Here is a 19,091-nt window from a genome sequence, read left to right as displayed (position 1 = left end):
GTTTTTCACTAAGGTGATAGGTAAAAATGCATAAATCTGAGATGTAAAAATCAGTAATGAAAATGATTGTAATAATCAATTGAAAACATAAGCTTGAACTACTCTTTCGTGAATTTTTTCATCATAAAAGTATTAATTATTTCTGAAGGATGTTTGTAAACAGTAACATTAAAAGTATATTTCTTTTAATACTAAAGATTAAATTATTTTGAATCATTTTAAACAAGGTCCTTTTTTAAATTTACAAACATAATCTGTCCATTAAAGATGAAAAAATAATAAAAAAAATCCAGTTAGATATAACTAGAAGTATTTACTTACTGAAAGTTAGATTATAAGCAAATCCAAGTCTTCGACTAATATTTGCAGTTGCTTCTTTCATCAGTGATGTTTCTTTAAATAATGTAACTTCTTTAAATGCTTCTGGACTAGTGTCAACTTCTTCAATCCATACAGGACAACCTTTGTAAACCTGTGGATATATATTTTATTTTAAAACATTGTAATAGAATTCATTATATTTTTAATTTGCACATTTTTTCCTCATAAATTATACAATTACTTCATGAAGAATGTAACAGCTGAAATTTTGTTTGTAGCTCTAATAAAGTTTGTTTTGATTATAATAATGTTAAAAAAACAAATGTTACTTAATAGCATTAAGTATTATATTTTATTAATAGCAAGGGAATTTTTCATATTAGTAATGAATTTGAATTCTACAAAAAGTTTGACGTTAATATTAAATGTTATAGATGCATGTTGATTTAAGAAATAATACAATTTTCTAAACCGAATATATCAAATTTATTTGTATAAAATTCAATTCATTGTAACCATAATTATTCTTAACTCTTCCCCACATTTATATATATATATATATTTTTTAATAAAAGAAAAAATTGATGTTACTATATTAATTATTAATATACTAGCATGCAAATTAATCCAAACACAGATATTTAATAAAAATAATTTTATTTAGAAAAAATATCTGTACAATCTGTGATTATCTAGTATTTAATACATCCTCCTATATTCTTAATCACTTCATATACATGATTTTTTTTTTTTACCAACAATTCATCAAGTTTACTAAACATTTTTTTTATTTCTTCATCATGAAACCATACTGATATTATTGTTTTAATGAGGTCAACTTTTGTGGTACAATTCATTTTTGAGAGTCACTTTTTGATTATTGCCCAAAGATTTTCATTTGGATTTAAGTCTGGGGAGTTGCTTGGCATCAAAAATACTTTAATGTTTCATTCTTTGAAACATTTTCCTCTTTTTTTGGCAGTATGGCATGACAACAAATCTTGTTGGAATACTTCTTTGCCTTGTGGGAATTTGTTTTGAAGGTATGTCTGAACTATTTCCTTCAAAATCTTGACATAAACATCATTTTTCGACATATCGTCTACTTGAACGGACAAATGTAAAGAAATGTGTAACAACCCCAAATATTTTTTTCTGGGGATGTTTAACTGATTGTTGGATATGAGCCAGTGATGTATTTTCATCTGATGTTTTTCTCACCCTTTGCCCCCAATCATAAAAATGCATCAAATGTATATGTAATAAAATTAAATAGGATGCAAAAAATAGAAAATTATATGAAAAGAAAGCTTGGTCAAGTAAGGAGATCTTTTTTGCATAATAAAAGTCTACTGGTATCAAACATAAGTTCAGAAATTCAAAAAAAGACTTGAATGAAGCAAGATTGTTAAAAATTAAATGTTTTGATTGAGACTGAAACAAACAGGTCAAGTGATTTAAAAAAGAAAAAGGTTTAGTAGAATGTTACAATGATAAGAAAAATACATTAAGGCTCCTGTATTAGTGAAGTTGATTCTAGAAGAAAGTATAGAATGAAAAAAGTAAAAGAAGATACAATTTAGAATATTTGAAATAGATAATTAGGTTGGATGGTTATTAAGGTTAAAAGAGTGGTACAGACCAAAAAGTTCTGACATCAAATCAATGAAATGAAAGAAACTTAAAAAAAAAAAATCAGTTAATATTACTTCATAGTATCATTTGAATTTTTTTATTAGCAATTATTTTTTGTTAATAATTTTTAATCTGGTAAATTCATATTTTTTTTGGTTTTGCAGTTTCATTGAATAAGTAAATTATTTGTATTTGGGAATGACAAGTATGTCATTTAATTGTTAAAGAGATAGACAGTTTCAGTTAAAAAATGATTAACTAAAATGTACTATGATTTTAAAACCATAATTTGCAACTATGCCGTTAAGTGAGATCAATGTTTTATAAACTATCTTTTGAAACAAAGCCTTTTCATTCAGTTTATTATCACTGATATAATTTGTAGTTTCTAGATACATAACCATCAGAAATTTTCTAAGATTCTTAACGGTAGTAATAGATATATGGTAATGGTATTTAAGCAGTATAATATTAGTTACAGAGTCATGTTCATTTTTACAAGCCAATTAATTAATTTCTAGCTGAAAAATTTTACTGATGAATAATGTAAATTATATCCTCTTCAGGTTTCAACTCCAAAACTGGTAACACATTGATGAATGTAGTTGTGGACAAAGATAACCTCCAGTAAAGTCCATCAGAGTTAAGAATTAAAGGGGTGGTGTGGTAACCGGGATTGTCACAAGGATGTTTTCCCTACAGGGGTCAGATTGTGGGTATAGAAAAATTATGATCAAAGAAGTAATAAAAAGTGTAGTATGTGAAGCTTGATTAAATTGAGTACCAAGATATCATATATGTATATTCATAAAAATTAGACTTCTCTGACATAATGAATTGAAACTACATTATTATAGATGAAAGTGATAAATTCTTGTTAGAGATCTTGATCAATCACTATACTGTAAGCTAAAATCCAAATAGCAATGTAGAGAAACATATCATTCCAGTTTTCCAATTGGAAAAAATAAAGACCTGTCTTTTAGTTTGTTTAATTACAATCACTTAATATTTTTTTTTAGAACAGCATCTTATCAATATGCTTGAAAATAGTATAAAATAATCAATACTAAAGAAAAACAAAACAATTTTTAAAGAAAATGAGTAACTGTAGAATTAACACTTACAGACTACTGAAAGACTAAACAAGACATTTACATTATACTGCAGACCTTATCCCCATTAGAGCTATTTTTGTTTGGATACCTTAATGTTCAATAAATAGAGATAAGTTTGAAAGAACTGAAAATAAAACATTCAAAAGTGCTTCTGATTTCAAGATCAAAAAAATTTCACTTATCTGATCTCAAAAAACTAGTAGAATGCTGGGGAAGGTATATATCTATTAATAATTCACATCTGTATATCAGAAAATATGTAAACAGTTACTTCAGTTGCATAAACTGTTTTAAAGTATTTTGTCTCTTGTTAATGAATGCATGTTTAAAAAAATTTCATGTATATGAATCATGTATAAAAATTTCTACATACTTTGATTATTGTATTATTTGCAGGAAGTATTTCAATATTTGAATCAGGCCCAAACATTCCTTCGACAAATGCTTTTGCACTTAAACGTGTTCTTGTTGTGTCAGTAGTTGTGATCTGTAACAAAAGATATTTTTAGAATCAGTTTTATAAGAAGTAAAGTCAGTTCATCATTTCCTGGAAATAATTTTTATTTAGAACTAAAAGAATTAGATTTTTTCTCTTTTTTTATATACTATTTTATTGCAGTTATATGTTAGGATTTTCTGCTATACAAGGGTTTGGGCACTACTTAACTGAGCTGCTTGTTGACCAGTCTCATCTCATAGGCCTGATAAATATTATTTCTACAAAAAAAATTATACTAGACTAGTTGATTTTTAATATACTGTATTTGCTCAAATATATGTCAAGGTTATTTCCTGCATTGTCTCTCATAGTATGGGGAGGGGTTGACCTATATGCAGGGCCATCTTACATTTAAATTCAACCAGGTTTCCAAATTGTTTCATGGTTTATTTTTGTTTCTATATTTGTGATGGGGAACTTATTGCAGTTTATATTTATAGTAATAACAACAACAGTTATTATTATTATTATTATTACCTATTATCATTATTAATAATAGAATTACCTAATTAATTAAAAAGTTTGGATGGATGAGATTTTGACCAAAGATTGGCTTAAAATGGTTTGGTCCAAAAATTTAAGTCTTAGAAAATCAAATATTAAAAATAGTTTTGTTGCTAAAAATGTAAAATCAGAAGTAAAAAACAATACACGGATTTAGTTATACCTGGTGGAATGATTTCACAGTTACAGGTTTTGGATACAGCTGTGAACAAGCCAAGTTGTGGTAATCTTAAAAAAAAAAAATATAATTGTTGGATGCAAAGCAATAGTTATCAGCTTACTCTTATTGAAAGAATAAATATTTACCTCTATAGCTTATTATGTGAGTGAATTATTATTAAGTCTTAGAACTCGATAACACCAGATAGTATTAGACAAGAATTTAAAAAATGTTGCATTAGCTGTATATTAGATGGAACTGAAAGTGATATTCTGTGGGAGGAAGAATCAAATAATGAAATCAACATTTTATTTTTAGTTGACAGTAATGATGATAGCGTCAATTCAAGTGTTCATGTGTTGTGGGTGTATTTTTGTGAAGTAGTGAATTTTTCAGTGCAATTTTTTCTCTTGAGAATATAGAAAAACAATTTAATTAAATTTAAAAATTGCAATAATTGCTATTTCTTTTAATGTACTTCTTACTACAAATCTTGTGCACAATTACACATTTTTTTTTTGTAATGCTGTTAGCATATATAATTTAAGCAAGTATGTAAAACATTATGAAATAGTATAATAAATTACTAATATAAAAGTATATTAAAAAATTTTGATAGTCTTATGTAGTTGCGTATAAAAAATTTTTTGATTAATTTCATATTGGTGGTAAAATTTTATTTGCTAGAAAAAAAAATTTCTGCAACTTTTTTCCTGAAAATTAAATCAAAAATGGGGTGTCAACCTATATTCAGAGACGTATATTTGAGCAAATTTGGTATATAAACACTCTAATAAAATTTTAAAATATTAAAAAAAAATCCATATGTATTCATTAGAGGAAAGAAGACTTCCAATAAAAATTTTAATTTATCTTTTACAAAATAATTAGAGTAAATTTTTTAATTTTATTTATATTTTAGTAAATTCTCTTTCTACACCTGTATTAACGTTTTTATGTTACTTACTGTCAATTCTTTATATTTTACAGTGTTCACATATAGTAAACCACACATATGAATGATTCAATAAACATTACATATGTTAAATACAATTTTTTAGCAAACGTTTCAGTTATTATTGGCATGTTAAAAGTAAATTTTTAATTTAATTTTGTATTTTCCTTAGTTCCTGGCATGAACTTGTTAATTTTTAAAATTGTGTCATTTTCAACATTGACTTGTAACACATGTCAAGTCAGTTATAACTAATACAGTTTATGTTTTTATCCATTATATCTAGTAATGGATAGTAATCTCATAGTTATTAATATGAAAAATTAATTATTTTGAATCAGTTAAGTTTTATCTACTTGTACACTGAAACTCAGTAATTTAAAAACTTTTGTTGTAATCTTTTTTTTTAATTTTCCTTTATCTAAAATAATATTAAATAGAATTTTCTAACTCCAAATGTATAAAAATGCATTTTAAATAATATCAATATATTACTTTAACAAAATTTATTAATATCCTTTTTGTTTCTTTAAATTTAATTGAAATACATCAACAAAAATAATTATATGGTATGTTCATAAATACAACATTTTATGTAAATTTGGGTTTTGGATGATACTTTCATTTTGGATGGTAAATTAAGTTTTTAATTTACCATCATTAGGTACCCACTCTTTTCATACATCATGATATGAAAGTTTAGTTAAATTGATCGTAAATAAAAGCATACTGAACATAAAATATTACAATATTACTAAATTAAAACATAAGAGTAAACATTTTGTTACATATTCTATTTTGTGGCTATTCCATAATAATGTTCTACAGTTAAATAGTTAAAAATGTTTAAACAAATCATTTTTTGAGTTGTAAAATATTATATTATGTTGTTAATAAAAAAATTTTGCTGACTTCAGAACAGAATTATCAGTTTGTTAAATTGGCTTTTTCTGCACTATCAAAAAGACATTCAAATGAATCAAAATACATGAGAGTAAATCTCCTTATATGACTTCAGTTTCGATTTTTCTGGACTGTAGTATACTATAAAAAAGTTTTTGAAATGATTTAAGTTTACTTTAACATGAAAGTTACAAAAATATATAAATAAATATTTGATTTAGATTAAACGCTATGAAATTCCACATCATGGATATCGAAATTGAAACTTTTAATATATATCAACACTTTTTAGAAAGATACATTTTTATAAAATGCCTTTTTTAATAAATAAATATTTTGAACAACTGCATACTTCCTAAGAATAACAATAATATTTATTAATCAAAATGATAAAACTGATAGCAAATCTTTTAAATTATTTTTTTATTAACAACTCATTTTCAAAGTACTGGAACTTTTCTCTTTTCCATATGAGCTTTCAAAGCTAATTGGCAGCTTCTTCTTTTATCAAGTTACTAGTTATACTGTTTTATATATTAAAAAGATTTGAAAATCGATTGCTTCTAAAATTAAATAATATATTTGATGAATAAGTGTTTGTTCATTTAATATTATATTTTTGCCAAATTTTAAGTGTTTGCTTATTGACAGAAATAAACAGTACAGCATAGGCCAAATATATATTATTAAATTATATACTAAGATGTTAATTATATACAGACAAATATATGTTAAAACAGATGTCATTAACTATACTAATTTCATTGAATAAGGACTGTTTTTTTTTTTGGTTGCTTCATAGGATCACTTTAGTTCAATTTCTGGGCCAGTCCTTTCTATAATTGGTTCTTCTTATTTCCGAATCGTGTGAGTTGTTTTATTCTTGCTTCTTTTCTTTTTACCCACATCTTTTTGAGGCGTTCTGATAAACAACTGGCGCCTGTCATATTGGCGCCTGTCCTCGTCTGAATACATCCTGTTTGATTTTAGGTTCAAATGTTATCATATTAGTTTTAATTAGTTTGTCATATTTTCCAGATTTTGTGATTAGATCTTTGGTGATTCTCAACTCTTCCATATCTTTTCGGACTTCCTTTATCCATTTCGGTTTTGTTGTTCTTTCCCAGTATAAGTTAATTATTTGGTTTGCAAGTCTGGTGTTTTCTGCACTAAGTAGGTGCCCCAAGAATGAAATTCTTTTTTTCCTGAGAAAATTGTTAGTGGGGTTATTATTTTATATACTTCATCATTTGGGATTATCCTCCACTGTCCTACTAGATTTTTCTTGTTTATGCATTTTTTTACTATCTTCCTTTCTATCTTTTTGATCCTTTCTACCTCTCCAATTTTGTATGGTCCGAAGAGAGTCTCACAGGCGTATTGTATTTCTGGAAGAATTACTATTTGGTAATGTCTGATTTAAGTTTTTGTCGATAGGAATTTTTTTTATATATGTTTTGGGTTGTTATTAATGATTATTTAAGTTTCTCAGTTCTTTCTTGCTAGTTTATTTTCTCATTGATGTTATGTGTTATGGTATCTCCTAGGTATTTAAATTTTCCCACTAGTTACGTTTACATTAACATGATTAATGCACAGTGGATCCCTGACCATAATTTTAGTTTTTCATATGATATTTTCAAACCTATTTTTTCAGCAAGCTGTTCTATTTCTGCTGTTTCTATTTGAAATATCTCGTAGCTTCTCTTATGTTGTTTAAGAGGAGGGCTAGATCGTCTGCGAAACCCAGGCAGTTTACTTTAATTTTAGTTCCAAGTTTTATTCTTTCCGGTTTTAATTTTTTCCATTCTCTAATTATATATTCTAGTGGGCAGTTAAATAATAATGGGAATAATCCATCTCCCTGTCTCAATCCTGTTTTTACTTCAAAGGCATCTAATATATCCCTCTGAATTTAACCTTTGACATTGTGTTTTTTAAAGTTAGGCTGATCATTTTGATTAGTTTTGGATGCAGACCAACGTTCCTTAGTATTTTTAATAGGGATTCCCTATGTATGCAGTCATATGCCTTTTTAAAATCTATAAAGGATATTACCAGTTGTTTGTCTATCGAATTGTAATAATCGATTATGAGTTTTAGGTTTAGTATCTGTTACGGACTTCTTCTGGGTCTAAACTATTCTTGGTATTCCCCTAATTCATTTTCTAGTTGGTCTTTTATTATTCTAGATAATAATTTATACGTGCAATCTAATAAGGATATCCCTCTGTAATTATCAGAGTTTTTTTTTCTACTTTTTTTGTGGATTTGGCATATTATTGTTATTGTCCATTTTTCTTTTTTCTTCACTTTCCCATATTTTTTGGATTGCTCCTTGTAGACTTAAGGACTGTTTATTAGTTATGAAATAGTCTATGGAAGGAAAAATAAATTTTTAGTTTTTTGAAAATTAATGGTTTAATATTTAGTAATTTTAAAGAGTTGAATCATCAAGCTGATTAACAATTTAAAAAAGTACTATTAACAACTAATTTAAATTAACATTTTGCTTTCAAAATTTTTGTTAATTGTATTTATAAAAGCCCTTTTATACTGAGGGAACTGATAATGCATTTATCAGGACTGTCCTACTGATGAAGGAGCTGCATAATTATCTCTGAAAAGATCTTCTGAATAAAAAATTTCTACTTAATTTTAAAGTGTATTTGTTAATTATATTTAAAATATAATGATGCCAGCAAATTCTTCTAACCTGTGTTAATTTCATATTACTTGTGTTTGTATAGCACTTAACAATTCAACTGCATTTATAATCTTTATATAACTAAATATTAACTTTTGAAACTTACAAACTCTTATATTAAAAAAAAAATTGTCTTGTAATAGTTACTTTTAGAGCAGATTTACTTACAGTAAACTTTTCTGGTGAATATGGCATATCAAGAATCTCTTTAAATTTTGATTTTAAGCGTAATGCAAGGAATTTATGTTCATTCCAACCCTGTATTGTTAAATTCTGATGTTCATCTTCTGTTAAATTATATTGCCATGTTTTAAAGTTTTCTATATCTTCTTTACATAAATGTCCACCTAAAATAATAAAAAGAACTCACTGTTGTAATATAATATCATACACATCTTGTGAAATTATAGACTAAATTTTAAGAAGTGTAGGAAGCTTCCTTTTGGGATTTATCCAACAGGTATCTAACCACTAGCTTTGAATTTTATGCAGTCACTAACTAAGAAGCAGAATCCCTAGGTAGTCCTACAGAAAGTGTTACCCATCCCAATTAACTTTAATAAAGATACTACTGTTACACTAGCTATTACATTCCACCACAAATAAAGCCAGAATGTCAGATGACACAATTCTCATAGTCCTACCCAACAAAGAAATATTGGTTAGGTTCTCTCTAAATTTTAGTTTTGATCTATTACTCTTTACTGATGATATTATAACTGTAATCAAAGATGTCTCTTAGTATTTCAAATGGTAAAAAACACCAACAAAAAAAACTTATGGTTTCTTAGAATGGTTTAAATAACTTATGGTTTGCCTCCAAACTAATAATTTGAAAACAAGCAATTTGGAGACGATAAATTTTTAGGATTCTTTATCAATAAAAATTTGAGTGGGCAAGATCAATTCAGAAATTAAAGAACTTTGTCCTTTTTTTGTTTTTTGTCTTCCGGTAGTAGGTTTTGAGATTTTTCTAAGACAGCTACACTAGAAAAAAATTGATTTGAAAAATAAATCATTCAGAATTTATGGTTCCATGCAGAGCTAAGTTCAAAAAAATTATAATTTTCATCTATTTGTTGTTTTATATATTATAGAAATTCTTATCTTAGCATACTTATTCAATCCTACTTAAGAGATATATTTTCAGACACAATTCTAATTCTTGTAAGACTTACCCTGTTCATAATTTAAAGCCATTTGAAGAAAAAAAACTTTAAATATAAGTTAAAGTATTTCTATATATAACACAAATATGTTTATAATAATCGTTCACTAATATTTTAAAACATTCCACTTCTACCACTTGCAATTAAAATGCTGGTTTCTTAATGACCTTTTCATAAAATGTAAACTATCTATTAAAGATTTCTCACCTTCTTTTACAATAGTTTGTATATCACTATTGTGTTATATCTATCTTAATAGCAGCCATCTTATAATTTATAATCTTGTTATTGTTATCTTATTATTTTTTTTCTCATTCCTCATCAATATTTTATCATCTATTATAAAATTGAAATACATGTTTTATAAATACAACATTTTTTCCCAGTGAAATTGTCTTTTTTGTGTATATTTTTTTAAGGTTACTTTCTTGATTATGTTACGTGACAGATTAATATCTTACTTAGTTTTGTAGTGAAGATGTGTTTATGTGATGATTAAATAAATAAGAATTACTCAAGAACTGAGGAAGAAGATGATCAACATACAGAATGACTGCCTCTAACTGGCAGTCAATCTGTTAGACAAGCAGCCTTACCTAGACCATTTTTAAAGCTTATTTTTTTCACCTTCTGATTGTTCCAATAAATCTTAAAATATACATAATAGTCATGCAACCTATGACAAAGTACATTGTTCATTATAATTTATTTATTTACACTGTGAATTCTAAGCTGATACCCAATTACAGCTGTACCTTTTTTTTTCTTTGGAGAGAATTAAATTTTTTAATAAATGAAAATGCCAAGTCTGTTAAAGTTTTGAAACCAGAATCTTTTGAATGAAATACAGAGGTGCTAACACTAACACAGAGGTTGGCAGGCGACCTCCACAGTAATAATTACAATGGTCTGCAAGAGTTTTATATTACAGATAATTTTGTTATGTATTTTTTGACGCTGAATTCAAGTATGATCTCAAAATTTGTCCGGTTGGCTTCATTTTTTGTAATCAAGTGATTTATTTTTTGTATTAAATAGCTGTAAAAATGACTTATAAGTTGCTTATATTAATGAAATATGAATGACGTTTGAAAATATTTAATTGAATTAATTAAATGGGTCAAAATGGACACATTTGGAGGAGTGATCAATATGGTATTACATCATAGAATTGCATTGATACTAACGGTTTACTATTACTTATTCCTTTTAGGAAAAATAAATTGATCAGAGTAATATGATTTAATTAATAGCCTTTATTAATGACGTCATAATTGATATAGTTATTTCAGTCACTATTTTTACTGTGGAATAACCCAGACCAGAAAATCAGTTTTGATCTTGCTTTCATGCCAGAACAAAACTCATCTTCATGAGTCTGATCTTTTGTTTACTTCTTTTTTCTGATACAGACAAGTTTTATTTTTGTTGTGCTTTACATATTGTTTTTCGTGTGTTGATAGTAATTTGTAAAAAAATTTCTCTTAGTTGTAGAAATCATCCTAACAATTTTTGCTATGTGTCTGGTGAATTAAATTTAAAATTTCAAAGAAGAAAGAAATATTACTTTTTCAGTTAAAAGATTATATGAACTCTATTTTGGGTGAAATATAGGTCAGGACTAGTCTTAGGCTCCTAATATCTGCTTATAATTCTTGTGAACTTTACTAAGCAGCTGGCTAAGTGGGAAGCCCCGACATATACCTTTTGCTGTTTCTAAGGTCTGGAGATAGCCTAAGGATCACTTAACAGACTATTATTTTTGTACCAGTCCTTCATGATGAAAATGAGAAACAATCAATTTCTCTTGTTTTTGCAGCACAAATATAGGATATGTATGACAATATGAAATTTTTACTGATGATGACAGTATGAGTATTCTTGGTACATATGTAGAGACCTAAAGATTATATTACCGTTTTATTAGGATTGCAGCTCAGTAATACTAAGTACTTTTTTTCTTACACATATGAGATAACCAATACATGAAAAAAAGAATGGCAAAGAGAAGAACACTTACAGCCGGGCAGAAAAATCGTATTCGTCAACTTCTTGTGAATCCAAAGAATCTGTATGTTCCAATATTACAGATAAAACTTGGTTTGATGAAAATGTTGTAAAAGCAATTATTTAATGGCCAAAGTATACCTTAAGAAAGGTTTCCCAGGATTAGTAAGATAAAAATAAAAGAAGAAATATTCGTTGGACCACAAGTTCATAATAAAATAACAAAGGATTGGGGTTTGATTAAATCTGAGAAAGCTACATGGTATTATTTCAAAAAATTGTTAAATCATCACTGAGAACTATGTAGAACTTACCGAGTGAATTTCTGAAAACTATAAAAAACTGGGATCTAATATATCTCTTAAACACACATATTACATTCACATTTGGGATTTTTCCACCTAACCTTAACGATATAAGTAATGAGCATGTGAATGCTTTCACCAGGGCATATCGATGATGGAAATGTGCTATCAGGAAAATGATTATTAAAAAGGGATATTCTGGAAATTGAATACCTGAGAGAACTAAATAAAAGTAGATATTAGTTAAAATAATATCATAACTATAGGCTACATAATTCTTTAAAAAAACAGAATTTTTTTAAATCGTTACTAAAAAAACCCTCCCCGTCGTTCTAAGAAAAACTCTGATCCTGGGAAACAAATTTGTTTTGCCGATTTGAAGTAAGCACAAAAAATACAACAAGACACATCTTAAACTGTGAAGGCATATAATAGAAAAAGACATTTATTCTGTAGTCCAGTGTAATAAACATTGTATTATAATGGACAGTAATTCTACATCATAATTTAAAGTTGTGAAATATCTTATAAGATACAGGAATTGATATTTCCAAAAATTGTTCATAGTGAATATAATTTTTCATGTAATCAAAAAGTCTTTTAATTGAATTCTGTTAATTCAAAATTAAATTATCCAAACAACTATTTTTAAAGATATGAATTCATAAAAATTGACTCTATTATTGTTTTAAAAATATAATAATTTTAGTTTTCGTCATTACTGTATAAATGCGGTATTGTAAGTGCAAGGATTTCAAGGTTACTATCTAATAACTATATTATTATGTAATTATGTTATCTCATTATTATTATTATTGAACCTTTCCAAAGATTGTTTAAAACATGGAAAAAACTAATCTGTTGAAAATGTTCATCAAGATTGTGAAGTATGTTAATCTATAATGATGAGGAATTTATACTTATGAAGATAACTTATTTTTAAATTAAGCTTTGCAATTGAGAAAATGAAATGTAAATAATTAAAAATTATAACAAATATATTTTTTTAGAAGTAATTTTTCAGTTAGAAAAAATATCCATGTATATTTCATATTGAATTTATATTAATTATTAACGTGATATACTTTAAAATAAATAAAAAGTAAATTTTATTGCAAATATAGATGTAGCATATTTTTTTAAACAACTGGTGAAAAATCTAATATTGGATTTGAATTTTTATAAAAAAAAAAAAAAATAAGTCAAAATCATCTACATAACAATTATACCAGAATAGACTAGAAAAAGCCAAACAACCTTCAAAAATACTAAATTACATTTTAAAAGTATTTTTAAATTGACACAAACATAAATTGTCAAAAGAGTTTGACAAATTATGAATAAAAATAGTAATCTAATAAAATCAGCATGCTCTCAAATTATATTTGTTTATTATTATTTATTTTATTTAATAATATATCTTCTTCTGATTTTTTGAAAACCAATTTCAACAACACTTTTTCTTTAAATGATCAGTTGAAAAATGGTTTAATTGAAACTCTTCTTACATAAAATGTCATATACAAAAAAAAGAGTTCTATTCATTTAATGCATGAGGGCAAAAGAAGTTTTATAAATTTTTAAATTAAAGAACTGCTGCTGTTTCCTTTTTACAGAGCAGAAAAGAAAAACATTTTAATTGTGTTATATTTAAACAACAAACTCATTGTTATTCTAGTATCAGTACACAATATTTTAAAGCATAAATTTGCTTTTCTACAAAAAATTATTATGGTTCAATTTTATCAATAAATAGTGTCACACTGGCAATTTCTCTATTATATATTGCTACCTAGAAACTGCTTCTTTAGTTCCACCTGTTTCTTTAATTTCACTAAAAGCAAAGCCAACAAACTAAATACAATTGAAATGCAGTAGTTTCTTTATCGTTGATAGTTCTGATTCTAATTCTATCTATAAGAACTTGAATTTATTTATAGTTTTGTGGAAGCATATTTTAAAGTAAATAACTGATAGCATATTTAATTGCTGTTACAATGCTGTCAATTCGGTCATTTAGATAAAGCAAATAAAAAGGAATGAAAATTTACACACAGCAGATAGACTATGAAAGTATGAAAAACTCTTCTTTTTTATATTGTGGATTGCTCTAATATGTTCAAATAGTAAAGTGACCTGTAACAAAACTGGCAAAGTATTGCATAACTTTCCCAACTATTAATAATAAAAATTAAAAAAGTTAGAGCCAAAAAACAGAACATATTTTTGAAATTTTAAGAAAAGTTTTTCAAAAAATATTCTTATATAGGTTAAGCTTAACAAAGTTGCTTAAATTTTTTCTCACACTAACACTCCCTACAATAAAGGCTAACATGGGAAAATGTAAATTTTCAAAACACTTTCTGCGTTTTAGTTTTAGGGTCTATAATTTAAACGTTAGTAGACATCTCTTGATAGCTGAACTATACTATGAAGTATAAACTTTCAAAAAATTTCTGAGAAGTATTTAAACCAAAGGGAGATAGAACAGAAGAATAGAATTCATATATTTCAATTTTAAGAGGTGGGCGTTGATTTTTTGAAAAAAAATGTATTATTGATTTGCTTTAATAAAGTTTTCTCTAAAATGTCTGAAGAAAATCAAAATTGTTTTTTTTGCAATATCTTCCTCCTCGTTGATGACGTTTGGAAAAAATTAATATGATGAATTCCTCATTTATAGAAATATTTGAGCCAAATTTGAAGAAAATTGGTTTGGTCAATCCTAAAATAAAAGGATAAAAGCAGTACAACACACATACATACATACATACATATATATATATATGTTTTTTGGTCTAGATGAATTAGTTGAACCCTAAATTGCCAAGATTTGCAAAAATTCCAAAATCCAATTTTTCTCATGGTTACCATACTTTCTCCTTTAATATAACTACTCTAGTTATATTCTCTGGGAAAGTAAAATAACTTCTACTAAGTCAAAATTTAAAAGAAATACATTTATCATTATCTATTATATAAAAGTATAGTACACACTGGAAAGTGTGATATCAATCACTTACAGGCAAACTTTTCAATATTATTCTGACGAATAAATACGCAAATTTAATGTTTTCTTTCATATTTGCCATCATATGAGAGGGATAAAATTAAGAAAGAAAATGAGATAGGCTTAAGAAGCCTTTTTAAGTATTTTTATACAGTACTTTCAATAACCTATGCATTTTATTGTTCATTTAAGTTAGAGGGTGAATATTTTCTTAGTCATATTTCATAACAATAACTAAGCAACAAATTTTATGCAAGTTTGGATATTTATATTGTAATTTAGTCAGTCATAACATTTTTTTTATTCACAATTTATAAAAAAAAATAACTAAAGCAATTAGGTTAATCTCCATGAAATGTAAACAGAAATATCTCCATATTTTGATATGAACAATTAATACAACTATCTGTAATGGTTATACGTATGTAATTTTATCAGAACTTCACCAGTAGTTTTTTCAGATGCTTTTCTTATAACAGACTTCTCTGTTTAAATTTATTTCAAATTATACCATTTTAATATTAATCTTAAAATTTATTAATCTATTAAGTGGTTTTCAAATTTATTTCAATTGTAGTTATACTTTTGTTAACATTGTTATGTATTTCTACATTTGTTTATTTGAAATTTTTTAATATTCTAACTATTCTCCAAATATAATGTTATTAAGGAATCATGTAACATAGAATATTTTTGAAATTATCTGTTTAGGTATTTTTGTTTGATATTCACTCAAATTGTTTCATCACTTTAGCTTTTTAGTATGTATTAATCTATTTCATGTGGCATACACAGCATTTTTACGTATAAAAGTTGCATTTCATTATCATCAGCCAGCAGCTGTTACAGAGTGCCAGCCAGAATAAATTGAATAATAAGAAGTTAATTGCTGTTGGGCTCTCTCTTCTGGTAGCAATTCAACACATTGTTCTAAGGGAATAGATTACAGTTGAAATTTGAATTCACCATTTTTTTGGGTCATTTGCATGATTAAGTTGAATTACTTGATTTATGAAAATTAGTTTAGACTTATGTAGCTACAAATGTACATTACATATGTACTTATAAATTTGTCAAATATAATATTACTTTTCCTTCAAAATCAGTCAACAGAAAATAATATTTTTGTCATGATAACATATTTTTAATGATTTCCGATTCAGGTAAAATATTTAATTTCATATTATAGATTATTTTCATACTATGCCTCTCCTCATGGTTTCTAATTATCATATCACGAACATAGACCAAAGATTGAAGATTTCTTGTCTCAGGTCTGCTTGGATTTCGAGTTCCATGTCTTGCTAGTACCCATACTTGACGTGGTTTGCAGTCTGTAACAGTAAATTACTTCTATTTAAAATATGAAAATTTAAAAAACTATTTTCAAGTATGGACAGATTCATGTTGTGATAAAATTACAATAATACAAATAAAATATTAATATTTTTAAAAATAGAACAAAAATTATTTAATAAAAATTTATTTAAAAAATATATGTATAATAATGATAATGTTTTTTCCAAACTAAGTGTCTTCAAGTTGATGAGAAGCAGTAAAAAAAAGTACTCAGAAATATAGTAAAATGAATAAACAGGAGATAACCTTTATAAAAACAGGAAGAAGTAAAAAACAGTCACTCTTGTTCATACATGACATATCACTGAAACATTATATCGGTCATCATTCTAAACATTTCTCAGTTGAAATAAAGAACTATAGATAACATTAGGAATTTATTTTATTATATTTCTATCATTTTCATACTAAATCAAAATAAACCAAAAATGTATCATTAAAATTATACCATAATCTTTTTAGTATGTATCTGGTAACTGGTATATAAAAATAACCTAGAGTTCTGACTATAGTGTAAATAAATTTATTCTCTGATTAATATAAGCTAACTGTATAAAGACAGATACAGTTTGAATAGTTATTTGTGATTTGAAAAATAAATACCAACCATTTTAAGCACAAGAATTGAATATATATCTTTCAATTCAAACTAGTGTCACTTCTGAACTACTTTAGTACTGTAAGAAATTTTTTATTAAGCACAAATATTTTTATACATGTTTTTTCTTCTTTTAATCAGATTGTGGTTAAAGCCAAAAACTGGGTATTTATATTTTTTCTTTACCATGTTCAGTCTAAATTATTTATCAGATTTATGTTAAAAGAAGTACCAAATATTTTTACATTTTTCTTGACTGGTTCCTACAAAAACGTGTAATGGATGGGCTTCTGAAATATTATGAACTCAATTTTTTTAATCAACCTGAAGATTGAACTGGCCAACATAATATCATTACTGTTGCCTGCTGCAGCCTTCCTCTAACTACTCCATCAAAATAGTACATTTAGTATATTAATTGACATATTGGATGTGACTTGCAGTTTACTTCTTTTCATCTCATTTTTATACGTCATACTAACACCAGATATTTTGCACTACTGTTTTTTACTGCTCTTAATAAATAAATAAGCTTTGCCTCCACAGTTCTTAAACTGGCAGAAAAATAGTGAAAATACTACACAATTATATTAGTCATATATTAAAAGAACTACAAGCTGTAACTCATCCGATACCATGTGAAAAATGGGCTGGGAACAGGGCTAAAGTCATTTCAAAAACTAAAACAAAATTTTCTTAATATAATTTTTCAAAAACTGTAAACTTTGTCAAGAATGTTGTTAGATAATCTTTTTGTCTGATTATAGTTTTATGTATTTATTATTTGTAAATATTAATATGGACCTTTCTATTATTTTATTTTATAATTGTGTATTTTTTTATTCTCCTCTGATCCAAGGTTTTATTACAGTTTTCTTTGATACATCAAACACTAGAACAGTTTCCTTTTTTATCTATAGAATAGCATAGTTACTTGTTCTTCATGTGATCTATATAACTTATTATTATAGATCTATAAAAATACAAAAAATATATATTTGTGTTTAAATATATCTGTTTCTTATGTTACTAATCGTTTAGTTTTTTGGGAATTTTTTTAATAAAAACTCGCATTATCTCGTCACACAGTCTCTTCAACAAATATTTCTGAAATTATAGCCAAAAATTTTATTTTATTTTTTCCATAATTTTAAAAATTGTAACTAAAAAAATGTATTCTGTACATATATATACACATATATTAATTTTATCAAAATTATATTAACATTAATGAGAAGCTGTAATGTAAAATTTAAGAATCTAAAGAAGCATTAAAAACCTCATTATTTTTCTATAATTTTACAAAACTTACTTGAAAATGTTTAACATACATGAAAAAATACAGTATTCTACAAAACAGTAAAATTATTAAAATGCTTCTTCAAAATTTTAGGAACAATTTCTGAGAAAGGCTGTTTTTGAATTTTGGAAAATTGTGATTAACCCTTTCTTTAAAAAGTACTAGACTTTATGTACAACTTAAATTGATTTAAATAAAATGATAATTATTGGATTATAAAATTAAAATTTGAACACCATGAAAGAGTGTGATGAAAATTAAAAAAATAACAATTGCAATAAATCATTTTTTAATACATGAAGTTTTATTTCTACGAGATTTTTTTCAGAGTTATAATGCACATATAAGTAGTCTTGACAGCTTTAATAAATGACAAGAGTATGATTACACTAGCAGACTAGAGACAACAAATTTTTAGAATTGTTTGTTTTTTATGTATTTACATGTTTTGTCTTAATAGTTTTAAAACAATACAAAGATATTAAAAATTAACTTTCATTTGTTTGTAACTTTATATAAGTTACAAACAAATGAAAGTTAA

The 19,091-nt window shown here is 25.9% G+C and overlaps 2 protein-coding genes across 5 annotated transcripts in view; one reads left to right on the top strand and one right to left on the bottom strand.

Moving 5' to 3' along the window:
- The window catches only part of eIF3b (eukaryotic translation initiation factor 3 subunit b), a 121,872-nt gene that overhangs the window by 1,032 nt on the left and 101,749 nt on the right, over nt 1-19,091 (top strand). The gene's annotated exons all lie outside the window — the stretch shown is intronic.
- Nucleotides 1-19,091, bottom strand: part of LOC142330409 (multiple inositol polyphosphate phosphatase 1-like) — a 90,746-nt gene that overhangs the window by 16,690 nt on the left and 54,965 nt on the right. For all 4 annotated transcript variants that reach the window (XM_075375635.1, XM_075375639.1, XM_075375636.1 and 1 more), the window contains exons 3-6: nt 16,496-16,627; nt 8,971-9,149; nt 3,448-3,561; nt 322-472 (exon numbers count right to left, since the gene is read on the bottom strand). In XM_075375635.1, the coding sequence (XP_075231750.1) occupies nt 322-472; nt 3,448-3,561; nt 8,971-9,149; nt 16,496-16,627 (576 nt within the window). The remainder of the gene's footprint in view (nt 1-321; nt 473-3,447; nt 3,562-8,970; nt 9,150-16,495; nt 16,628-19,091) is intronic.

Source organism: Lycorma delicatula, chromosome 9 (genome assembly GCF_047948215.1).
Source record: "Lycorma delicatula isolate Av1 chromosome 9, ASM4794821v1, whole genome shotgun sequence".
NCBI classification, from domain to species: Eukaryota; Metazoa; Arthropoda; class Insecta; order Hemiptera; family Fulgoridae; genus Lycorma; species Lycorma delicatula.
This window is presented reverse-complemented; position numbering and strand designations above follow the sequence as displayed.